At 46.9% G+C, this 26,330-nt stretch overlaps 1 protein-coding gene across 8 annotated transcripts in view; it reads right to left on the bottom strand.

Moving 5' to 3' along the window:
* The window catches only part of LOC142571392 (putative polypeptide N-acetylgalactosaminyltransferase 9), a 305,969-nt gene that overhangs the window by 4,710 nt on the left and 274,929 nt on the right, over positions 1-26,330 (bottom strand). For 7 of the 8 annotated variants that reach the window (XM_075679706.1, XM_075679701.1, XM_075679699.1 and 4 more), the window contains 10 exons: positions 19,501-19,783; positions 18,554-18,900; positions 18,067-18,233; positions 17,130-17,294; positions 16,562-16,775; positions 15,699-15,816; positions 13,629-13,814; positions 6,967-7,095; positions 4,739-4,849; positions 3,347-3,475 (listed from right to left, as the gene is read on the bottom strand). In XM_075679706.1, the coding sequence (XP_075535821.1) occupies positions 3,347-3,475; positions 4,739-4,849; positions 6,967-7,095; positions 13,629-13,814; positions 15,699-15,816; positions 16,562-16,775; positions 17,130-17,294; positions 18,067-18,233; positions 18,554-18,900; positions 19,501-19,731 (1,797 nt within the window). In that variant the 5' untranslated portion in view covers positions 19,732-19,783. Of the gene's footprint in view, positions 1-3,346; positions 3,476-4,738; positions 4,850-6,966; positions 7,096-13,628; positions 13,815-15,698; positions 15,817-16,561; positions 16,776-17,129; positions 17,295-18,066; positions 18,234-18,553; positions 18,901-19,500; positions 19,784-23,439; positions 23,548-26,330 lie in introns of those variants that run through there. The other variant, XM_075679705.1, reaches the window with a different exon arrangement.

The following is a 26,330-nucleotide window of genomic DNA, read 5'->3' as shown; positions in this document are numbered from 1 at the left end:
TCGACGACTTGCACACGCGGCGGCTTGGCTAGTTCGACAACGTCAACGACGCATTGCATTTATCGCACTGACTCCTCGGTATCGCGCTCGGTGCCGCGTTCTACGCCTCGCAAGAACTGGCGGTTTGCATCCACAACGATGCGCGACGATGCACGCTCACTGGGCTCACTCATAGATGCCTTGGCAGATGCCACTTAATACTTTGTTATGGACAGTGTTTCGAAATGCTTCATTCGATTGAGGGACGCGGGGATTGCAGCGGTAGTTGTGGCCAAATGAAGACGTTGCCGAGGTTGATCCCGCAAGCGCTGATGTTGAACCGCTCCCGACTTCAAACTGAGGCTGTAGCTGCTTTGGCCCTTCTACGCCGCTACTGTGCCGCAATAGAGGGCACTGGCCTATCGCTTGTGGATGGTTTAGATTATGTTGAGGACTCCGTGTTTAAAGGGGCCCTGGACCACCCCTCGGGCTTGGTGAAATAACGTAATCTGCGGGTAGCATACGCTGTTGTGAACATCTCAGCCAAGTTCTGCTGTCGTACGCGGTCCGTGGAGCTCGCAAGGGGAGCGCGAAGTCACCTTTGTCTCAAACGCTCTCGTTTCAAAAACCCCATGCTCCTCACGCTTTTCTGTGTGCTTTATTTCGTCATAAGGCACACTCCAATATACGGCTGCTATTATCGCTACGCTCGGCTACACCGCGGACGCCGCGAGGTGCTGCCACGAGTCCAGTGGCTAAGCGCACTGAGGCTCTCTGAGGACAGCCGCGTTTGGCTTACGTTTAGCGCGACGTAGGCATCAAATCGGAAATTTGAACTGCGCGCCACGGTGACGTCTCCGCCGTAGCCTTCGTAGTGCAAGGCATTGGAGGAGGAAGGGGAGCACAGCTGAGGCCGTGTTTGACTGCCGATAACTCCGCTTCTGCTGAACGCACTGAAGGACTTTTTGCGGCGAAGTGGTTCTGAAAGAGCCTATCTTCACTTGACATGTATTTCTCCACTTCGATAAAAAGTGGTTCAGGGCCCCTTTAAGCACACGGCTGCCAATAAGAAGCAGGATACACTGCTGCAGTACTTTTAGCCAAATGAATAAATACTTTGTGTGAAGCTTCAAGTGAGTATTTACTGCGCCACGATTGGGGCGCAATCGGGGATCGTTGTTCGGAGCGCGCGATTGTCCTAGACTGCCCCGACTTCGCGTGGCGGACATAGTCGGCGTGGCCTACGCTAATTGCGCGCGGCGCAACTGAACGCGCGCTCCGAACAACGATACCCGATCGTGCCCTTGGTTCATTGACTGATGTGCAGAAATTTCTGAGGCATTCTTTACGTGATTTTATATATCGAATTCTGGCTATATCGAACTACTTCAAGTTCACCGCGGTGTTCGATATATCGAGGTTCAACTGCATGTATTTGCAAACAGGATACGTAAGATGTATGGTTAGTGGGCCCTCCAAAATGTGGCCTTTACCACGCTTGCATTAACTTTTGGTGCTTTGTTTTTTAACCTTTGTTATACAATCCTGCCAAGTTTGCAGAAAGCACATACAGTTCATAGGTTCTGAAAAAAAAAGGGGGGGAAAAGAAGGCCTGGAAGAAACGTACCGACCGGGTAAATGTGTGATCCCAAGTCGTGAAACAATCTGGCAGACTCCCCCCCCCAACTGTAGTTGACATCTACATAAAGCAAAGTGTTGCGCAAATCGTTACACAAGATGCCAACGCATGCCGAGCTAGTGGGGCCCAAGCAGCTCGAGATGCGCATTGTCGTTCTTGCGGCTTCAGCACGCCTAAGTTTTGCGCTGCTGGCCTGGATCAGCAGCTCCTTTGAATGGGAAATTTTGGCGGAAGTTTTGACATGCCCACTTCATGTGTATCACTGTGGCACGAGATGCTGACGCGTGTCGAGCTTGTGGGATCCAAGACGCACATTGTTGTTTTTCTATTGCGTAGTCTTTAAGACAGGGATGGAAAATTGAAGCGAAATCGAGCTGGTGGGCAACGCCAGAAGAGACAAGAGATACCTACAATGCCGTCAGAGCAAAACATGATGCCTGCCTTTGCGCTACCTGCAGCAGGGAACGGCAGCACATTTGTGTTATCGCCTATTAAAAACGTGCAGCATGTTTCGAACGCCACTACACCCCACGTGCTGTGAAATGGATAGGTGAAAATGCTTATTGCAATAGTTCTTTTTTTTTTAATTCTGAGTTTTACATGCCAGAACCACAATCTGATTATGAGCACATCGTAGTGGGGAACTCCGGATTAATTTTGACCACCTGGGGTTCTATAACGGGCACCCAGTGCACAGTATACGGGTGTGTTTGCATTTCGTTCCGATCAAGGTGCGGCCGCTGTGATCGGGATTTGATGCCGTGACCTTCGCTATCTGGTTGGTGGCGATAGCTGTGAAGGCGACAACCGAGGAGGAGTTTTGCTGGTAATGGAATAGGAAACTAGCCAAATGCGCACCGGCGTTTTTATGTGCCACGGGCGAGTGAGTATTGGGGGGAAGCTGTTGTGGCGGGCAGCTGCTGTTCTCTATCTCGCATGCCTCGTGCCTTTTCTTGTTTACATGATAGTTAGTGGCCGTAAAACGTATCACAGAATCGCAGTTTGGCAATGTACTGAACGTTGGTTCCGAAAGATTGTGTTTTCCAGAAACATATTAACTGGTAAAAAAGAAGTGTAACCTTATTGAGTAATTTTTTTTCACTCTCGATTGCGGACATTGGTGCCGGGAAATCATACATAATGGGATCGTATCAACAAGGTTCTACTGTATTATCTGTTCACGTGCCAAAGAGGCATTTTGTAATAAAGATAGCAAAAGAGGCCATCCATCATATGGTGGTTCGAATGCTCAATTTGAAAAGGCACAGTCATTGATAGGATTCCAGGTGGAATATCTCTTTTTATGCCACATCACTGTGTGTATAAACCAAAAGAGTCGGTTTTCTCGAGAGAAGGCCCAAATGGTATCAGAGAGAAGCTGCAACAGATTGAATTTATTTTTATGCCTATGCTAAATGCTGGAAGTACAATAAAAAATGCCAGAAACAATCAATATATATATATTAGCAAAATTTAATGCATCTGCCCCTAAAATATCATATTGGTATTGGACTTAAAAGCAATGATGATGGCTGGACTTTTGCTATGCTATGTTGTAGTTACTCTGTTCATCCCCAGGAAAAAATATGGTTGTTTGCCAGTCGTAGCTGCTGATATAATCAAACATTACGGGGAAAGTTTTAATTCTAAAGCACAGCTTGTGCAAAAGGAAAAGGAAGAGCAAAAGAAGAGTGAATACACTGAGAAGCACAGGATCAAAAAACATACCGCATCATCATAGATCCAGAGCTGGTTACCCTTGGATCCATGGCATGGGTAGAGGATAACATCAGACCCAGCATAATCAAGGCATGCCTCATCTCTCCGGATCTCACCCTCCTTGCTGAGCATCCAGTACTGCAATGAAACAGAAAATAATAAAAAAAAAAACTAGTCAGGAGGGCTGGCTCCCCTCCCGTAAAACTTCAGGGGGGCTCAGGCTTTGGAGCCCCTCATAGTTGGCACCTAAGCCTGTATCGATACCAGATATGCAAGGTATTTCAGAAACATGGTTTCAAATCACTATGGAGAGCAACAGTCTCATTCTATTTCTCTAGCTGCTAAACTTTGTTTTTGCCAATGCCTCTGTCACCCATACAGCACATTTATTTGAGGGTATCAGGTTCCGATCTGACACAGGAGATGACAGGCTCTCCTAGTCCCCTTACATGCAGAACAAAGCGACTTTGAGATCGCCACTTTCTTGAATGTCACGAAATCCTTTCTTTTCAGGATGAGACAAAAGTTCATGGCCAATTATCACCTGTGAAAAAGAAATAAGCGCTGCCAGTGATCAGGCATCATTCAGGCAGTTGAGTTTCTCCAGCAGATAGAGGCCATGGCGAGTAAGAATCTTGAAATGTCATTGCGGCCATTGCAGAGCAGCATCAAGTGGCAGATTCTGCAGTTAGGCTTTTCATGCATGATTTCATTAAGCACTGATCCTAGGTAATGAATTTACTCACTCCCTCAAGGCCTGTGCAAGTCACGAGTGGCTGGCTGTGAACTTCTGCAGGCATGTCACCCTCAACGTATCACCCTGGTTCCCTGCTATGCTGCTATGTATACGGGTAGTATCAGAGAGAAAGAAAGGGAGACTAACAAGTAGCCACATCAGGATAGAGACTCACTAAAGACTGTTATTGTGAAATGGCTAGCCAACATCAACGTGTACTGTCTGATCCTAGCATACAGCCATTATTGAATTAGAATTCAGTCAATAATTGAGGATGAAGAGGGTGTTATTTAGCAGTCGTAGAAAACAGTGGTGAAATAGGTGTAAAGATTTTTGAACAAATATTTTGATTCTGTTCTAAAATATTGTTGCTATTGATGAAGTTGTCATTAGTCCTCAAATACCTTGTGCACCTGGTATATTTGGTAAGACATATATCAGTGTCTGTGACCAAGATGGTGTAGCAATTCTATTCTAATGCTATTTATGTTCATGCTTTGTCCGAGGTCAGAGTGCCACTCCACCCAAGTTATCACTGTGATCGGCTGAAACTAAGAGAAAATAAATACAAATAGAAAGAAACAGGGTTGGGCAAGAAATATTTGCACTGTACCGGCCTCAATCCCTGATATAGCAGATAAGGTATGATATATAATGATACCCACCTGGTTGCCTCCCTGTCCATGGCATGGGTACATGCCGACAGGCTTGTGCATGTTATCCCGACCCGAAGGACTGTCCAGGCAGCTGCTGCCACCCTGTCCTTTGTTGCGAACCTGAAAAGAGAAGGACAGGTTGAGTCAGATGGCGGCCACAGTAGCATGCACCAATGGGTACAACAAGTTATCACCCTCCCATTTTCAATCACTCAAATTCAAATAGGAGTGATCCGAAGCTAGGGCAAGGCTGTTGTATGCACAAGATCAGTAAAATATACAGCATAATGGATAAACATTCTTCAAAATGAACCATTTCTATAGAGAAATGGTTCATCTGCGTGCAACATCTTAAGCAATAAAATACAATCCCACAATGTTCCATCCACAGCAGTGCTATGCTGTATGCCAGAGTCATCTTAAAGAGACATTTAAGAGCAACGCAAACATAGTTTTCTAGGTGGAGCATTCTTTCAAGATTGTATACTTTCAGTTGCTTGGCAGAAAAATGGTGAAGAAAGGAAAAGCTCTTCGTGATGAAATTACAAGGCAGATGATGATACAAGACAGAAACCATTTTTGAACAGCATGCGCAGGCTCGTGCGCCCTCCAAGAGGACAACGGCGTATTGGTGAAAAAACAAAGACGAAGACATAATGGCATGTGCATTCGCCGCACACACTTGCATCGTATGTCAGCATAGTTGGGGAATACTAGAAGAGGTGGAGTGCAGCGCAAAAGAAAAAAGAGAAGAATGCGTACCTATCTCCTGTTTGGAATGCAGCAGTCATCTTTTTATTTACTCCCTGGGCACAAGTTAGCCCACAATAAATAGTTGTATCTGAACTCCTTTAAATGTTCATTACAATACAAACCACAGCACCAATATGTCAGTGTGAGTTAGCCGAGTTCATTTTAGTCATCTTTGTTCAAAAATGTTATCAAAATTCACTACATTGAGTCTTTGGTATTCTTTGCAATGCAATCCAATCCTTGTTCATTTAATAAGCTAGTTGACTAGTTTAGACAGTTTGAACATCCTGACAACACAACTACTTAGTGTGAGATTTACAACCGAAGTGACCTTATAGCCAATTTTTCATTTTTACAGCTTTTGTGGATTATGATTGAGGTGGAACCAATATGTTTCTGGTATTCAAGAAGCAAAGTTCACCAATCCAGTTTAACTTGGCATTTCTCTCTAGATTAAAATGTCCAAGTGCCCAGAAAAACGACACCTGCCACAAGGTTTATTTTCATAAGAGTTTGGGTGCGAGCTAGTTGGTACGGATCATTCATATTTAAAACAGTGCCAAAAAACACGAACAAGGGAGGACACAGGATGAGCGCTGTCCTGTGTCCTCCCTTGTCCGTGTTTTTCGGCGCTGTTTTAAACATGAATGGTTTATTTTCATGCGAGGCCAGTGGGTACATCACATACAAATATTCACGCAAGCACTGCTTTTGCCAATAAAACATGCACAATGGTAAGCTAGCTCTCCAGCATCACTGTAGGCCAGCATAATAGTGTAGCTATGGCAAGTAAACTCCTAAGCAGCAGTTAAGTGTGTCGCCTGATAAAAGGAGTGCCAATGAAGTTCCCACAAAAGCATACTACACAGCTGTCATATGCACAAACGTTACCTTATACGTTCAAATGCACGTGAAAATTAGAAATCTTCACGCTCCAACCTTAACTGAATAAGTTCTACTTGCATTTATAAGAACTGCCTGTTCAGACACCTGAAGCTAACAAAAACTACATGGGGTGATAGTTTCTAAGGGTTCCGGAATTTTAAAAATAGCCTGTTGCACATAACACAATTCCAGTCCTTGAGCTAGATTATTTAGAGAGGCAGACATTACTTGCATGAGAAATGGAAACACTTATTAAACTAATTAACAAAAAATCACTAATTACCATCTGATTTAATTATTTTACGGCACACATTGGAATTTACAAACTGTAGCCGATGACTTTGCAAGGTGTGAACGAATTTCCAGAATGATGCCAATAGCAGCCACAAAACCTTTAGATTCCTGTCATTTTTATGCCTAATACAACAACAGAACAAAAGGCAGATGTGTGCTGAAAGACCCAGCTTTGTTGCAGACTCATGGCTCAGAGAGGATCAAAGTTGCAGAATGAATCATTCCTACAGGAAATATTTATCAGCGCTGATTAAAATTCTTATATATCTTGAAAGAAGCAAATAGGCAGTTGTGCTGGTACTGACCTCTCCAGAGGCAACTGCATCTCCAGGTACAAAGAGCTCCGGGTAGATGGTGCGCACGTACCAGTCAAATGAGCGGCACTTGAGGTTGTCCCTAAGCTGCTTCCTGGCGCTTACGTCACCAAAGTCACCCTGCAAAATGAAGGTTGGCGATGCTGCTGGCATGATTGCTATTGTGTCTGCAACCATGACTGCCAATAGCGTAAAAATGCTTCTCGGCAGGGAACAAATAGCGAGTTAGCACTTGGGAACGGAGCAGCAGATATTTAATTGGTATGTTCCCTTCACCTCACAGATGATGATTACAAGAAGACAACGAAGTAGAGGACAGTCTTTCCAAATGCAGTTCTTTTTTTTTTTTCCGAACAATCCTCTGTACATGCTGAAGAAAAACGGACAAACAGGAAGAAAAAAGCATTGAAGAAGTTGTGGTCATGTCTTTGGCATTGCGGTGGGAGAAGCAGTAGTGGCTCATTGTGGAGAACTGGAGGAAGTTTGAAAATAAGTGCTGCTGCCTCATTTTCTCCTGACTGGAACGAGCAACAAAACTTGGTTACAGAAGCATGTTCCGAAAGTGCTCTGCTATTTGATAAGGCACGTGAAGCAATGCTCAACACTGGGCATGTGCTGGAGGAGGCATAGAGGATAGAATGTAGGTCAAAATGAGAAATGGACAACAACCAGAAAAACTGCAGCAACTGCAAGCAAAACATGACGCAATAAGGGAGCACAAAAATTGCCTGCAAGCCTCTGTCAAGGAAGGTTCTTCCACTGATGAAGCTGTTCAAATGAAATGCAATTCCATGGTTTCAAATCCTTGAAGAAGAAAAAACCTGACCTTGCATGTTTCTTTTCGTGTAAATGATTGAATTTATACTGAACATTATTTCTTGTTGCATCATTTTCAACCATAATGCTAGAGAGCATGATCCATTAAAGAATGCCACTGTACATATTTTTTAAAGTAAGACTAAGGAATTCAGTGGTACATATTGTCACCTACTATGTATGCCACCTTTGTTATATTTCGGAGCATGTGTACATTGTAAAAGATCTCTTCTGGAGATATATATATATATATCAGTGAGTAGGCACATCCGGCTGTGCAAGTAAATTGGTAAAACTGTATTAGCAATGGGTTGATGTCATGCAGTAACAATGGTAACAAATGGTAATGTAACAAATGGTAATGGTCATTTGGCATGTCAAGCTCCTTCTAAACAAAAGCTGTATGCATTGAGATACAGCTGCTCGTTGAGAGTTGCCGTAATGATGAGGCAGTTTTTGCCAACGTGAGCACATAGTGGCTCAATATCGCCCTGCTGGACAATCTAGTAAACCTACAGGCACAGTTGTATTTTCACTCCATATCAAGAAAGTATGAAGCGCACATTTCATACCATCAAAATACAAACGCGGAGTATTCAGACATAGCTACCGGACCACTCTGTGCACGCCTGTCTCTGAAATGTGGAACCATGGCGGTAGCATTGAAAACTAGGCACCTCACGCTGCCTCTACGTAACGTAACAGGCTACGCTCTGATACTTTTGTTTTTGTTGAGCAACTTGGCTAAAATGAGGGATGCCACAGCACAGATCAAAAGTGAACACCCTAGCTGCACTCTTGCTAGCCTGTCCTCTTGCTTGCCTTTCCCATGACCACGTTTTGAAGAGTTGCAGGAGCCAACATGTCTATGCAACAGAGTCTGCTCCTCATTTTGCACTTCACAAACGTGCATGCCTTTGAGATGTGTAGCATTGTGATGTGTTAAAATTGTTACGGATGGGATGGGTTTATTTACAAGATGACAGATGGTTAGCGTAGAGCAAGGGACAGGACAGTCATGCAAGGCCAACAGGCAGCCGGCCAGCTCCTCACGCACACCTCTACTTTTTCTTCCTTTGGCTGTGTCGTGCCGCGTGACAGCTTCTCCGGGGGTAGACGAAGCTCTCCGAGCGAGTTATGTAGCCCGATGGTGGTACAGTTTGAGTCAGGCGGCGTGCATGACTTGCGTTTTACGTGACCGCCGGTTGTGCAAAGTCACTCTTGCGATTACGTATGTCACGTCACTCAAGTGTTTCAGTGTGACGTGTGGGCCGGTGTATCGTGATAAAAATGTCATGTACAGCCCCTTTTTCCATACCGGTGTCCAAAGCCAAACAAAGTCCCCAGGAGCAAATGTGATAAGCATATGTCGAGCATCATAACGAGCCTTCACACGATCTTGAGAGGAGAAAGTCCGGAGGCGGGCCAGTTGACGAGCTTCTTCGGCACGACATAAAGTCTGGCCTATGGAACCTCCTATGAACACAACAAATAGTACATGACCGGGGTTGTTGGAGAAGTATGGGAGAGGCCTTTGCCCTGCAGTGGGCGTAACCAAGCTGATGATGATGGAAGAGTTATCATGTGGAGACCAGGGGAGGATGGTGTTGATGAAGCTTTGGGGGTTGCGAGCATACAGAAGAAAGAAAGGCGCATAACCTGTGGCTTCATGCTTGGCAGTATTGTAAGCGTTTGTAAGAAATGGTAAGATAGAATCCCCATTCTAGTGATTTGTGGAGACATACATGGCAAGCATGTTGGTCAGGGTACGATTCGTGCGCTCAGTGAGGCCGTTCATTTGCGGGTGGTAAAGGGTCGAGTGCCGGTAATCACATCTGCAATGACATAGTAGTTCAACAACGTCCACAGTAAACTGCCGTCACGATCACTAATCACAATGCGTGGAGCACCGTCACGGAGAACCACGGAGTACAGCAGGAAAAATGAAATGTCAGATGCTGTAGCCAAAGCAAGTGCCGCTGTCTCAGTATACCGGGTCAAATAGTCCACACACACAAAAATCCAGCGACATTTACTAGTACACTTGGGGAAGGGACCCAGCAAGTTGACACCAACTTTTTCAAATGGCAAGGTCGGCGGCTTCGCTGGCTGCAGGGTACCCACAGAAGGCGTCATTAACTGCTTATGTCGTTGGCAGTCTCACAAGCGAACAGCAATTTACAATAAGCAGCGAGGCACTGCATGTGGTAAGGGAATACATTTACTTAGGGCAGGTAGTGACGGCAGATCCGGACCATGAGACGGAAATAATCAGAAGAATAAGAATGGGCTGGGGTGCGTTTGGCAGGCATTCTCAGATCATGAACAGCAGGTTGCCATTATACCTCAAGAGAAAAGTGTATAATAGCTGTGTCTTACCAGTACTCACCTACGGGGCAGAAACCTGGAGGCTTACGAAAAGGGTTCTACTTAAATTGAGGACGACGCAACGAGCTATGGAAAGAAGAATGAAGGGTGTAACGTTAAGGGGTAAGAAAAGAGCAGATTGGGTGAGGGAACAAACGAGAGTTAATGACATCTTAGTTGAAATCAAGAAAAAGAAATGGGGCATGGGCAGGCCATGTAATGAGGAGGGAAGATAACCGATGGTCATTAAGGGTTATGGACTGGATTCCAAGGGAAGGGAAGCGTAGAAGGGGGCGGCAGAAAGTTAGGTGGGCGGATGAGATTAAGAAGTTTGCGGGGACGACATGGCCACAATTAGTACATGACCGGGGTTGTTGGAGAAGTATGGGAGAGGCCTTTGCCCTGCAGTGGGCGTAACCAGGCTGATGATGATGCTGATGCTGCTGCTGATGATGATGATGATGTCATTGGCAAATTGCACCTGGAAACGTACTGCTTTGCTGTCTTCCAGAGCTTGGGCCAATAGAAATGGCGCAGTCGGTGAAGCGTCTGAGCAAAGCCAAGGTGGCCTGACGTGATGTCATCATGCATGGCCTGAAAGATCATAGGTCTCAATGTTTGTGGAACCACGAGAAGAAGTGGAGCACCGTCAGCAGAATAATTAATCTTATACAATAAACTGTCAGCAATAATGAAAGGTGAGCCCCGTGCTGGTGACCGAGCGGCGTCAAGAATAGGTCTAATGGAAAGGTCATGCTTTTGCTCACACTTGAACGCGGTCGCATCAGGTAACTGTTCAGAAATGGCAAGGAAGTATTCATCTAAGTCATCGTCCATATCTCACATGCTTGCTGATGGAAGGCGAGATAAACAGTCAGCATCGGTGTGACAGCGACCACTCTTGTATGAGATGGCAAAGTCACATTCTTGAAGCCGTAATGACCACCGAGCTAATGGGCTAGATGGATCACGTAGTCCAACCAACCAACAAAGACAATGGTGGTCTGTCACTATCGTGAAGTGGCAGCTGTACAAGTATGGTCGAAACTTGTGGGTGGTGAAGACTACCACGAGGCATTTCAATTCATTTACAGTATAATTCCGCTCAGCCTTGGTAAGGGTACGGCTTGCATAGGCGACGACTTGTTGGCGTCCGCCATGTATCTCTACAAGTACTGCTCCGACGCCCAGAGCACTAGCGTCGGTGTGAAGCTCACTTGGGGCCTCAGGATCAAAGTGGGGCAAAATTGGAGCTGAGGTGAGCAGAAATTTTAGTTGATGTAATGCAGACTCACACTCAGTAGTCCATGTAAAGGGTGTGTCCTTGTGAAGGAGTGCCATGAGCAGCTCAACTAGGCGTGCAAAGTCCTTAATAAAACTGCGAAAGTATGAACATAATCCCAAGAAACTACGGAGGTCTTTCGCCGTCTTCGGCTGGTGGAAGTCACGAACGGCTGCAAGCTTCTGCGGGTTGGGGTGGATGCCTTCTTTTTTGATGAGGAAACCCAAAACAAGTGTTTGACGCTCACCAAAATGGCACTTCTTGGAGTTTAATATCAGTCCAGCTTGCCGTATGCAGTCAAGGACAACTTCCAGTCGTTGGTTGTGCTCGTGAAATGTCTTGCCGTAAATGATGTCATTGTTCCGGTAACACATGCATATTTCCTATCGAAGTCTGCGCAGAATCGTGTCCATAAATTGTTCGAATGTTGCCGGAGCATTACACAAACCAAAGGGCATTACGTTAAACTCGAAGAGTCCATCCGGCACTATGAAGGCAGTCTTCTCCTTGTCTGGGGGGTGCATAGTATTACGATCGGCCTGCAGAGGCACAGAACTGCAAACCTTTCACGGCCTGCTGCAGTTGTTTCAATCGATCTGCGGTGTTAGCGATTTTCAGAGAAGCGACCTTCGAACCTTTCCTGGCCCGCAGCGATGACTCGCTTTGTAAAGCAGACAATGAACCTCCTGCGGACAGCCAGCGGCGCAAGCGAGTCTAGCCAGTTCGGGGAACCGAGTATTGTTAGTTGATTCGCTGTCGCCTTCACGTCTACTTGGAGCAAAATAACTCCTGGAAAAGGGTGTTTTAAGGTGCTTTCTCACGGGCCCCAGAAGTGGTCACAGTCAATGGACAGACTCGGCGGCTAGCTGCGGGGTCAGCTCTGGGATCAAGAGGTGCCTGCTTGGGTCAAGCGTATCAACCCGTCTATGATGACCCACTCTCCTCGGTGTGTTGAGTGAAACCAAAGTGCGGAAGTGAGTGTGTGAATCCTCCCCCTCAAAGGTGGGTCGACTACAATGACTTTGGACGCTCCCATTGGACGAAGGTTGAACGGCAGTTTTCCCTCACCTAGGGATCTAGGGAGGACAGAGGGTTTTTAAGCAGCCGTTGTCGGCTGTTCAGTGTGCTTTCCCTTTCAGTCATGCTAGACTGATGAAATGTAACGTTCTCCACCCTTCATGTAGATATCGGAAATAAATCCCATATTCCTCATTCTTGATAAGAACAAGTCCCTCCCTTCAACAACGTTCTCAGCGTGGATGAGTCGGACGACGGCATGGGCTAGCTACCACTTATTTCATGCCCGACCCCAACTCTTACAAGAGGTATCTGCCAGAAGCCTAAGCGCAGATCGACAGAGGAGAAGTGCGAGGTAGAATGCAAACAGTCAATGGCATCATCTATACGTGGGAGAGGATACACATCCTTCTTTGTCACTGCGTTTAGGCACCTCTGGGCGACGCAGAATTCGCATGAGTCATCTTTCTTCTTGACAAATAAAACTGGAGCCACCCACGGACTATTGGACTCCTGGATGACACCTTTCTATAGCATGCCTGTAACTTGCTCAGTGATCACCTTGCGCTCAGCTGAGGAAACGTGGTACGGCCTCTGTCGTATTGGTAACGCTGTTCCAGTATTGATGCGGTGGTGTACGCGGGAGTGCGGTGGTGAATGTAGACGCTCTTGCAAAGTCAAACCCTGAAGCATAGCAGACAAGGAGCTCCTGGAGCGCTTGTTGGTGGGAAGAAGGAAGTGGTTCACTAATCATGCTCCTAAATTTTGAAGAGCGGTCGCTGAGCGACAAGCTTGCGTCCGTGGAAGTAGCAACTGCACGAATGCTCACAACACTATCTTCCTTGAAGCGCGCTACTTTCAGTCCTGCAAGCAAAATAACTGACCAAAGTGCCTGTAGTGAGGGGTGGAGCTAGGCCAGAGCTCTAGAAGCTATCAATTTCTAAATGAACAAGCTTGTGTAGTCGGTCAATGGAGAGATCGGTCAATATGTAGTATTGTGCAGATGTGTCTGCATGGCCAGAATTGAGCTTCCATATTGACATAAAATGGAAGACCCAAATTGAGACCTTCCAAATAAACCTAGGGCTGAGTTATTAAGCATGAGCATAAAAGCATCTGTGCTCTTACATTGTAAAAACTGGATCATGAGACCAAAGCAGCTTGCACGTACCAGGTCATCACCGATACGCTGGTAGTAGTACTGCTTGTATTCATCAAGCCAGACTTCTGCCAAGCGCACGGAGTTCCGCCGCAGTACATTGACACCTGATCGCCACTTGTAGGGACTACGCTTGCGGAAGATGTGGCCCACATGTGAGCATGGCACAATTTCCAATGTTCCTCCACACATCCATGTCTGAAAAGTGTACAAAAAACAGAATGCAACAGTTTGACAGTCAACATCCACAGGGCAGAGACAAATTGTACAGTTTCACCAAATCTGAAGCAAGAAAAGAGTGTCACCTAAACTGAGACGCAGTGATAGCAATAGCTAATGCACTATTATACGCACAATGAGACTTTCTGTCTCACATAGTACTACTTGCAGCATATTCTGCAGAGGTGTGTAAGCAATCTGTGCATGCCTTTCAGGCTGAAGTCGGGGTTCAAATGCAGCTGGCCAGAAAATACAAAGTAGAGTTGGATGGTTCAAGGACATGTCCAAGGCTGGGACAGATGTGGCTACATGTATCTCTACTGTCTTAAGACCTGGCAGACGTGTGCACTGGCAGCACTACAATTCGTTTCATACGTGGTACGCAACACTACAAAAGTTAGAGAGACATGTCTCACTGCTGGCAATCTGAACTAAAATATAATGTGTCATATACATAAGAAAGATATATGCATTATGTATTTCGATGTAAGATTAAGTCTCATACTTTTATGTCACAATATATGACAATTACTGCATGAAAGGTGTTGCACACCGGAACCAATTTACCACAAGCGAAAGGAATGACAAATTTCCACAAGCAGTGATCACAATGCACTACTTGTGCTCGCAATCAATACATGGAATGTCGCATGCTGCAAGCATAAAGGTGTACAAATAATGTGCTTCGGCATAGCCTCACGTCCACAAGTTGTAATTTGTGAAGCAGGTCTGCAGGAAGTGACACATTTCAAAAACAACTGCACTGCGAGGCACACAAATTAAGACGCCTATGATGGCACTAGTGCTTGCATGTCTTCTGCAATATCGCCAGCTAAATATGAAATGGAGTACAAGCATGGAATTTTTATATTTTGTTTTAAGGGCTATATCAATAAATTAGTCATCAAGAAGTGTATCAGCATTTCCCCTGTGCCAATTTTTATGTCACTTTGTTGGGTAGTAAAATTGCCGCTGAAGGTCCCGCTGCTGATCCTCAGCTTGAACCGCTTGTGCCAAAGCAAATGAGTTGACGTAATCGCCACATGGCCTCCCTCTATGGCGCTCTTTGTGAACCTGCCAGTACTGACATAACAGGGGAGGCACCATAGACCACAAGAGATGATGCCACTCCAGTTTTCCATTTTTGTCATTTTCTTATTAATAATTAGAGAAGCCTAATCATTTAATGTAGCTCGACAATACTTTCCTTCAGAGACCTTTTAAGAATGGAAATGCTCATGCAGAACCATGTAGTACTTAAGATAGTCTTTTTGTAGCTGCATATATAGTACTCGATGCAACTGCTGATCAATGTGTTTTGATGCTTGAATGCTATAGCTACACTAAATTTGCAGTACCACAAGTATTGCTGTCCAAATTACTGTCGAAGACACTGGTATGCAGGACCAAGTCACCATCTGTGAAATTATAATAATTTGTATGTGGTCAATAACTTAAAACAAGAAGTATGTAAGAGTACCATACTTGGTAATCATATATGTATCAGTGAAGAACAGTGCCTGCATGATTTGAATAGTATAACAGTGAGTCAAGTAACACGTGCCTAAATTACAACATCCATATCTTGCACTAATATGATATTTATGCACAACTTCTGCATAAGAGGTCATGTGTTCTAATGTGGCATGATGTCATAATGTCTAACTGCTGTCTTAACCGTTGCATTAATGGAGGCAACTCAACATATAAATGTGAAGATTAGACCACCATACAAACAGGCAATGGGATGAAAGAATGAAAATTGAACGGAATATAATGGAAAGAATATACAGCAAAAACTGGCAAATTACATGGATCACAAAGAACTAACAACAAGCTAAATACTAGAGAGTACAAAGGCACCTTGAAGGACAGCTCCAGATTTTCTCCACCCCAGATGTCGAAGCCACTGTCATAAGTGCCTAACTTCTCAAAGAAAGCTTTATCTATGGAGAACAGACCTCCAGCCATGGTAGGAGACCTGCAAAAGGACAACATTTTAACCAAGAATTTTCACCAGATAGAATAACGCTTGTCTGCTATCCTAAGGCAGAAGAAATAACTAAACAATTATATCTGTCTTCCAATTCAACACTAATTTACCAGCTATGATCATCAGCAAAAAAAGAAAGGAAGTGATACTGCTTGCCTACAAGTAGGCAAAGAGGTCACCTCCCTTCGGTGCAGATTTTGCAGTAATACACGATCACAGTTGGTCAAAATGTTATAGTAAATACCAGGCATACCTTCAAATTTCTTATTTAGTGTGGTATGCCTCCGCAACTTTTCATTCACTAATTATCTGCTTTACTACTGCACACTTCCACATTAATCATAAGCAGCACCTCATAGCTTTTCTGCTTCAAAATGTGACTGGGGCCTTAAGTTTTTCAACACATCCATGGAGAAGAAATGTTACAAAGTAGAAAGTATACGAAATGCTATACCAAATACCATGGTGTTTTACTTTTCAGTGATTTGTTAGACAGTTTATAAGTGATTATTTTTATTTATTTCTGCACTTGACTCTGGTGTTGGGTTGACTTCTGCCTGTTATACGTATACAAGTCGAGAGACCAAAAAAAGGTTAAACAAAGTGCATGTTTAATATCATGAAAGTTGAAAGTCTAGTTTGCTTAAAAACGGTGCCTGCAAGCTGTGGAACACAACAATGCACAAGAACATTTATAATTGCCATGCAAGTGTCCAATGAACAATCCGCCCACCAGACAGGATCCCAAGAGTGGTTCCTACGCTGACGTTCTCGCTCAGGAACAGCATGCCAACTGAACTGCAGGTTCCAGTCAAAGCCACCAACGTTCACACCTCCAGAGTCCCTGTAGTGATACTCGAACGTGCTGTCGCTGATCACATCAATCACAGGGCAGACAACAGTGGTAGAGTTCCGAGCTATCCTGTCCAGCAGGGGCTCCAACCAGCCTAAAAGTAAGAATTAAGTTATAAAAGACTGCATCACTGAATCACACATATATGAGTGTGAGCTAAACCACAAGTACAACTGCATAGAGTCAGCACTGTTTGGGGCAGTGACGTCAAGCAATTGAATTGATAGCATGTGCAATCTCATGACCGACTGAAATCAGCTTGGGCAGGCAACATATCACAAGTCGCTCTAGTGGTAAATATGTCTTTCAATCGAAACAACAAACAGGTCAACAAGTTCATCTGAACCACAGCTACAGGACGGAAACAAGCACAATCTCCAGGTGCTTGTCAATGCTCCTGGCTACTTCTGTCTGTGCGATTGCTCCATCTGGTGACTGCACTTCTCACCTTCAGTGCACTCGCAATGAGAGTCCAAGTAGGTAAGCACGGGAGCTGTGGCCGCAGCAGCACCCAGGAGCCGAGCCCGAATTAGACCTTCCCGCTTCTGAGCACGCACTATTTTGACTTTTGGGAAGTGAGCAACGTAGTCCTCCAGCTTTTGCTTCAGGTGCGCTGCATCAGAGAAGCAGAAGCAGACAAGGTGCATCAGAATCCATCGCCCTGAGCAGATGGCTGTGTACAACTTGTTTTGCAAGCAATGAACATGCTCCTTGTTAGAGTGAAGCAATGAGATAGTTTCTATGAAAAATCATTAGCTTTCCCATATTTTTAAACTCATTTGATGTAAACGACATAGTGCCATCAGAATACCTTTCATATCAAGCAGCAACCATCCACAGCTTGTTGTTATATTGTCTTTCAAGCCTACTTTTAGTTTCTCACCTCTTGCATTTTCAGAAAACTGGAAATGCCTTGCCAAATAACTGTCCCTATTTCTACCAGTTATTTCATAATGTAATCAATGACTATTGTGCACTATCACAAAAAAGGGCACTATTTCCTTTTGTTTTTGTGTGTAGCTGCCCTTAAGGAAACCGTGCCCCGAAGCTCAGTTGATGCAATGGCATTGTAAGGAGCAGCAATGAGTAGAGGTTTCATGTCCTGCTTGTAAGGTCGTGGGGTGCTCTCATAAATGTCATGCAAGAAACAGGCATCCCATGCATACCATGTATAAAGCCACACATGGTTTACAATATGGAATGCATACTAAAAGGAAGGAAACAGTGCAAAAAGAAACACACAGAACAAATACGCTATGCGTGTGCCCGTACTGTGCATGCACTATGCAAAGTAGCCCTAACCAGTGCTTTAATTACTAAAGGATTGTAAATAAATGGTACCCCTTAATGACACCTGTGTCTGACTGAGCCAAGAAATTACTCACGCATGTCCGAATAGTCGTCCACCAGGATGATCTCATGTAGAAGCTTGGGGGGTGATCGGTCAATGATGCTGTGTACAGTCCTCAGCAGTACACTCCAGGCCTCATTGTGGAAGCATACAATCACACTTGTTGAGGGAAGGTTTTTAAGGTAGCGTTCATCCTTGCACCTGCACATGGCAGAAGTTCAAAGACAAAGCTTTGTAAGCATCCCAGAAATGCCTACATGCATTCAATGTCTTCCCTCCAGAGTTATACAAGGCATCTTCAAGATAAGATAGGACTTTGAACAGTACATGAACTGGTAGAAATAGTAGTAGAGCTGGGCAACAGATGGAATCCTGCGACTGTAAGTACTCAAAATCATGCCAGTTACATGGAATACTGTGCCAGTATGTCAATTTGTTATGCTGGTAGTTCAGTAAGCTAATGCCCAATAACAATAGGAATGACTGACCACACCACCCCAAGTTAGATGTGTGCCACTTACTCGCTGTCTCGAACATCTGGCAGAGACCGATGAAGAGAGATCATGTCACTGATGTACTGGTTGAAGGCATTGCGGTCCCAGCCCAACTTGACCTTCGCTTCTTGTTCCTTGGTCAGGTCCTTCAGCACGACAGGCCGACCCATTTCGCCAGGGCCATCAGGGTTCTGAGGTGGAGCCAGCACTCCCACAGGTGCTGGAGCATGGTCCACTTCATTTTTCTGTTCTTCATTAGAGAGCGCCTTTTCCCGGTTGGCACGTTTACGTGCCAGGGGCGCTACATGCTCGTCTTCATGAGCACCTTGTTTCTCAGGCAGGAGATCCTGGCTCTCTTTTGCAGACTCGTCACCCTGCATAGCGCCACATGCAAACTTTTAGGCTCTAGAGCCAACCTTTCATTTTCATAGAAGTGTTTCACTGACCAAAGGCTAGCGCTGCCGGTATATTGTATGTCTCCTAGCTTGCTTCAGCTATGACTATGCACAAAACTATGTAAACATTGCATGGGCCCTGAAACTTTATTCACTTGCAGCAGCTGCACTAATGCGCCACATCAAAGACAACAAGATGGTATGCATGGCTTTGAAGAGGAAGCAAGTAAAGCAGCAGCCTCTAGATTTCTGGGGCAAAGAAGGGTTGTTTAAACTTGCACCACAGCCTCTGTTTTCCTATAAAACAAAAAGATAACTAGGAAAGACAAAATATGGACAGTGCACACAACACGTAATAAACGCAACAAATAGTAAGTACAAGCATAGTAACCCCCCTTTTTCAATGAAGTGGTTTCATTTGGTAGTTTTTCTGATGGCCTGGCAGCTCATTGCTGCAGACAAAAACAAGGAGGGGAAGTTGTGAGGTTTGGTACCACCTTGTACAATATTGTCACAATAAACAATGTAAGCGTGTCAATATACCTATTGATGGTGGATGCAGTCATCACACTTTCCTACCTGAGGCTGAGGCCTGTGTTGCTGGTCTTGCTGTTGCTTTGGCGGTGGTTGCTGCTGCTGTAACTGCTGACCCTGGTGTTGCTGGACGGCACCTGGCTCAAATGCCACCCTACTTTGAGGTGTCTGGACCCTGTCCGTGTAGGTCAGCAGGAGCGTGATGACAAGCCAGGTGACTGGCACAACCAGCAGGACCTTGACCACAAGGCCGCGCCGCCTCGGAAGCAGCCACATGACAGCGACTGCACCTGGGGCCCGCTACCACCTCTCTCCTCGGGCCACCTGCCTGCCAAAGACAACAAAAACAGGCACTTTCAGAAAAGTTAGCACACTCCCAGGAATACACATGCGTTCAGGTTTTGGACCTATTTTTTGTTTTCTTGCAAATTGCAATTACTATTTGGTCCTGCTCCCATTTCACAACACCAACACCACAAGCAGGATTATGCATACAGGACAAAAGGCTCCTAGAGCTCTTTAGGCTGCAACGAGCACCCACACTCTAGCTGTAACTGCCAATTTCTTAATATCATCCCTCCATCTTATCCTATCTGTTGCGACTATACATACAAAAACAAAGGGTGGCGACAAAACTTCATGCCACCGTTGCTGGAAAGTAGACATGCCACATCACGCATCTACGGAGAGTCCTGGGGTGTCCATTAGGGCCTAAGAGAAAACTACCATACTGCACAACCTCTCATTCACTGCACAATTTCGCTCCCTGGATAGAAGTTTACAGGCTCTCTCTGTGATGGAAGAGCGCTGCCAGGCAGCGGCGTGGCCAGAAATTTCCTTTATGCGTCCCTGTGTGTGCATGAGGAAAGAGGTGAGGGGGGGCGACGCATTTGACCGATGGAGGAGGGTAGGGCAAGCGTGCGTTACTGTCACACGTCGTTTTACTAACCTCGTTATTATCCTCGGTACAGAGAAATTTCGAAGGGGGGGGGGGGGCGTCGTGCATTTGTGCCGCTCCTTGGCTACGCCTCTGGCGTCGCTGTAGGCGCGCTTGCTATAGTGCGGCAAAAAGCCCACGCCAACAGGCAATGTGTCGCGGATGATCCAGTGCAGCGACATTACTCCTGAAATGCCCAAGAAATGCGTCGCTTGCTCCGAGGGGTTGGGGAACACGTTGCCTTCCGTACGAAAGAGCCACGTTAGGCTGCCTACGTGTCCTAATTTCTAGCTCGCAACGCGGCGGGCAAAGCTAAATGGTGTAACAAAAATCAGGGCGCGAAGGTAAACTTGGCCACCAAACGGTGCGAGTGGCGACGCGCGCGGTTCCACAGCCAGGTGAACCGAGCCTGCCTATGCTGTGCACACTTTGTTGTTCCGCGCCCATTACGCGCCCTGGCAGAGGGCGCGGTAGGCCGTCGGGGTGCCCGCCCGCCACGCGTCTCCGGCGGGAGGCGGCACTGCCATACCGATAGAGCAGCGCGTCTCTCATCAAGACAGCCGTCCTTGGCATATCTGCAGTGCACTGTAGCATATCCAACAGGCGGCAACGCAAGAGCCCACAGCGCGATAAAGCCGTGGTTCAGATTGGCCGCCGACCCGTGAGGTACCCGAGGGAGCGGGAACCCCACGCGACGCCCATGCGACGTTCCGGCAAAACGCGGACACCACTCAGCGACGGCGCGATATATATTAGAAGCGAGGTGGATCGGCTGGTTCGTTTATCCCGTGCTTCCTGCTGGGGTTACTACATATATGCTAATTATCTATAATGTGCTAGGCAAATTACTGGGGTCTGCGACTCGAATAGAATATAAATAAGGAAAGTTTTATCTCGAACTTCGTCTCAGTGGTGCTCGCTCGAGTGGTGTTTAATTGAGAAATAGCTCTCAACTGACATGCAACACTCTAAACTCGCCGCGGTAGATTAGGCTATGGCGCTGCTGAAGTCGAGGTCGCGGGTTCGAACCTGGCCGCGCTCCGATGGAGGCGAAATGCAAAAAGCGCGTTCGTGAACTTACATTTTAGGCGTACGTCATTAAGAACCACAGGTGGCCGAAATCAATCCAGAGGCCTTCACTACGCATGCACCATAATCAGATTGTGGCGTCAGCACGTAAAACGCCATTTCTTTTTTATCACTCTAGAAAATGAAAACCAAACTTTCCCCTTTTGAATATCACGCTGGAACTTATGCGTCGTCATGTGGCGCCATGGAGTTGATAGAACCGGAGCCGTCACAGGCATAGATAACTGTACACTATAGATATAGAGGTTTTGATCAAGAAAGAAAAGTTAAAGGATATGTCTAGGCAATATGCTACAGACTGCGATAGATGTAGCAAAACCTGATTAGATCAAGCACAAGGTCATGCCGGTCATGCCTTTCGGTCTGCGTAACGTGCCCCAACCACATTCGAGCGATTATGATGGACTCTCTGCTTCACGGGTTCAAGTGGTGTACACGTGCTTGTGCTATTTAGGTGACGAAATGACTTTGTCGCGGGCCCGTTTCAATGGGGTTGGCAATAAACATCATCGTCATCGAAAGTACTTCCGGGCATTCTGGCCGTTTTAGGGAAGAAAAAGCTACCTAAACTTGCTAGGTTGAGCCTTCGGCTCCTTTAGGAAGCAGTATAGTTATTCTTTACCAATCAACATTCAAATGGATCCACGTAGACGATGTCCAAATCTATGACGTCACCGCGAGCTGGTGGCCTCGAACGGTAAAAATAATTTCTTTATTGCAAAGGCGTAATTTATTAATGCCCATACTACTCTTCAGTGCCCTTTTTAGTGAAAAGGTAGGGCGACAGACCCGGGCAGTAACATTAGTAAAATTAAAAGAGCGCGAAAAAGGACGCAGACAAGACTGAATACCACTAAAGCCCCTCCATACACGTTTCCGCTGACCAGGTCCGTGCCATTTCCAGCGCTCTTTTAATTTTACTCTATACCATGAACTAACTGGTCCAGTAACAAGTAGTGTTAAAATAACGTTTGTCCTGTCATTTCTCGTAATTCAACGGGCTTGTGTCAACATCTTATGTAATCGCATCGGCATAAATTAAAAGAAGTCCGAAGACCTCAAGTACATGCACGGCCCACGTTCATACACGCCTGTCCTACAAGTTTCGCACAACACCCGCTGCGCGGTGGTACGGACAACACGCGTATAACTCGCGTCACGCCTGTGCCGCGTCAGTGACTGCTCACGACGCTGAAATCCCTTCGGCACAGCGAAGGTGCTACGAGTCAACAATGTTCTCGGGCCGATGCGCACCCGATCACTGAATTCGGACATAGTCTGGCCAAGCTGCCGACCGATTTCGCGGTGCGCAGTCGTACATACCCGAGGACAGGCCCACTCGCAAATCCGACGAGCGCGGCTTTATGTGTGCGGTATGGTGGGATATCTTTTGCGACTGCGCACTTCGCAGCCGTACACACCGTTCCCGAGGTGAAAAAAAAAAATGGCGCAGCAGGGAACGAGTAGAGGCTGACAAGCAGCGCGAGCGCGACGCCGAAACACCAGCTACCTTTTTCTGGCAGTGCCACTTCACGTGCTGTACACCGCATAGTACGTCGATTACATTCGGTAATTTCTCCCACGGAATGTGTTGCCCACGTCTCTAATGTGTCCAAAGGAACCGCTCAGGCCGACGACAGCGAATCACGGGCGGTGCGCGATGGGCTGCGATGGCATATACGCACGCAGCAGCGGTCAACGCAGACGGAGGCCAGCTCGGCGTTCTACGAATACGGACTCGCACGAACTTGCATCTCTCGCGTCTGTCTGTTTCGGAAAGATATCAATCAACCACGCTGACGGCTCCGGCGAACACATCACGAGTAGCAACAAACCAGCGCGTGCGGCTCCGAGCGCCGCGACCCACAATGATTCGGCAGTCGCTGCTGCATATGCGAGGCGAGGCTCGCTCTCGGAGCGCGTTACGAAAGGAGACGGGAACCTCGAGCCGTGCCTACCTTTCTTGAACCGAAACGAGACGCGGGACGTAGTGGCCGTCGTGATGACCTCTTGTGGGGGGCCTTTCGTCCGGACAGCTCTACCGTAGACAAAAAACTCGCCGAAAACGTGGCCTTGCACTTCGTCGTCTTTCACGCGAACGGCAGCGCTATACTGCTTCGGCGCCACGTGGACGACAGCGAGAAGAGGAGAAAAAAGAATGTTGCAGAAACCAAAGAAGATTGTTGCAAAAATAAAAGTCAATAACCTCATCCGCAGATCGATCGCAAGAATCAAATAGACACTATAACAATTAATACTTTCCAAGTATACTGCCGAAGTCGATAACGGTGTTTGATGATGGCGGCACAAATTACCGTCGGCATGTTTTGGCAGATGGCATAAAAGCGTGACGATGATAGCGTGATAACAGCTGCTCTTTCCTCTCCGTTTACTCAGCGGAGGCCGTTAAAGTCAGGCAGAGCCCACGCACTTCGGAAGTCTGTGGTGAGCCGGCAAGACGACATGGGGTGTCTCGACCAGAGACGTGCATCGTACTATGGCGTCGCGTTTTTCCAACCCAGCCGACCAAACACGGCTGGTGGCTCCGAGTATCGCCGAGGGCCAGAGACTCCCGGCCACCCTAAGCGCCCCTCAAGCACAATAAATGTTTACCACCGTCGCCTTCTTCGCCGCCCAGGCGGCTGCAGAGAAACGCGACACAGCGCCACCACCAACCACAGCGTCCAAGTTGTCTAAACCTTCAGACACCAAAAAAACTTTAGCGTCACAGCATGCGTACTTAATGTGCCCTGCAAGCCTGCTGATAGCTTTCGCGTGAAACTGCCCTTTCCCTTTAGGCCCAGCCAGCGTCCGACCATGCACGGTATAGCCAACGAGAGCTATTCACGTTCGCAAATCCGGCGACTTCAGAGAGGCCGCCGCTGCCGCATGTTACTATATACGGTGAAGCGCAATAGGTGGGACAAAGGCAGGCGAGACAGACGGGACATCTATCTGTCCAGTCTATCGCGCTTCACCGTACTATAATGTGCATCACCAACGGGCCCAAAATTGTACTCTTCTAAAGTGTGAATGGAACTTCGGGTCACCAATTCATGCCGTCATGCACCTTCAAATATGCCCCATTAACTTTTAGGCGTAGGAGAATCATTGGACTGTATGAGATTACGCGTTAATCACGTTTCGTCAATGCCTATTTACGACTCATGTAGAAATAGCTCAGCTTCCAGAAAACAGTGAAGGAGCGAATTGTGTGTCCGTGTCACACAACAGTGTGCGCTTGAGTGTTGTGTGCTTACAAGTTTTGCTATTTTATAAGCTTTCCTTTTGACTTAGCTTGCTGGCTTGCTGTTCACTGTGTACGACTCTATGAGCAGTACTGCGGCCGCTGGATTTAAAAAAAAAAAAGAAGAAAAGAAGCACGGCTTGCCGCGTGCACCGAACACAGTGTCATCCGCCGCGGCGCCACCAGTCGCGGAACGCCGTTGCCCGTGGGAATCGATGTTATGCAAAGCAGTGAGCCGCGAGCCTACCAAGTTAACGAAAATTAACGACCATGTGAGCATGAAAACATAGGCGGCTGTTTCATGACCTACTTGACACGCATGTCGTTATATTCATGTCATGACCGATCATTTATGTTCGCCATATATAGACTCTTGTCGTATTACGCCAATTTTGGTACATACCGAGACGTAGGCGGCTGTTTCATGAGCTACATGACACGCACGCCATGACATTCATGTCGTGACCTATCATTTATGTTCGTTATACACTCTTGTCATACTATACCGATTGTGGTACATACCAAGTTAACGAAACGGCCATGAGAGTGCCAAGACGTAGGCGGCTAGGTAGATACTCTCAAATTGGCAAATGTTCGCCAAGAAATGCTTCGCATTTAATATGAACGGACGTCGGAATTACCATCGGGCAAGCCAAAGCTTGCGTGCCTGACGTGTCGGAATGGTAAAGAAACCGGAAATGTGAGGACAGTATTACGCCAGATGCAATGTGGCTCTGCACCCGTCGCAGCCACCGCTGCACACGGGACCAACGCGCGCCGCTAGCAGCCGTGTTGATGGGAGCTGTGTGCGAGGTTACAAGTTCCCTCCCGTGACAGCGTACAAAAAAAATCCGTTCAGCCATACGTTCAGCAGCACGATGGCAGCGCTACCCACAGATGTGACATCACGTTGCCACGACCGTCTCGAACGCACGCCCTTCACACTGACGCGCTGGCAGAAGGCGACATCGAGCGCGCGAGCAGAACGACCGCCGTTCCAGAAGGCAGCAACCGCACAGCGTCTCCGCACGGTACGCCTGTTTATATATCTGGAACGTCATTTGGTCACGATGTAAAATTTCAAAAGCCAGAGGCACCAGCTCCGAGCACACGGCACTGAGTCAGCGGGTCTCCAGCTTCCTGTCGCCGCATCCTCCTACAGACAGCTCCGGAGACAAAGATAATCCGCCCCACAAAGGCGCGCGCTACAAGTGTGCCTTCAGCCGCAACTAGAAGGCCGCCGCTCCCAATCTGCCATCGAGACAAGCACGTACGAAGATCGCCGCCCCGCGCGGCTCGTGCGTCGAGACAAACGGCCGCCCTCCTCAGTAGCGAAGACGCGCCGTGCGTGTCTGCTGCAGGTCCGGAAGCGATGACGCACCCGCCCCGATGGCTCGTGCTCGCACGCGGCGACGGCGCAGAAGTCGTGACGCTGGGCCGGCACGCTGGCGGTCGCAACGTGCGTACGACCAGCTGCAGTTCACTGACGCCTACGCCTATACACGTATAGCGTGCAGCGCCATTGCTACAACCTATAGTTTGATGATGGCAAATCTTTATTGCAGCAAAGGGCTGGCTCGAAGCGCTTGTCCATATCGTTTA

The sequence above is a fragment of the Dermacentor variabilis genome, chromosome 2 (assembly GCF_050947875.1).
Source record: "Dermacentor variabilis isolate Ectoservices chromosome 2, ASM5094787v1, whole genome shotgun sequence".
In the NCBI taxonomy this organism is placed as follows: Eukaryota; Metazoa; Arthropoda; class Arachnida; order Ixodida; family Ixodidae; genus Dermacentor; species Dermacentor variabilis.
This window is presented reverse-complemented; position numbering and strand designations above follow the sequence as displayed.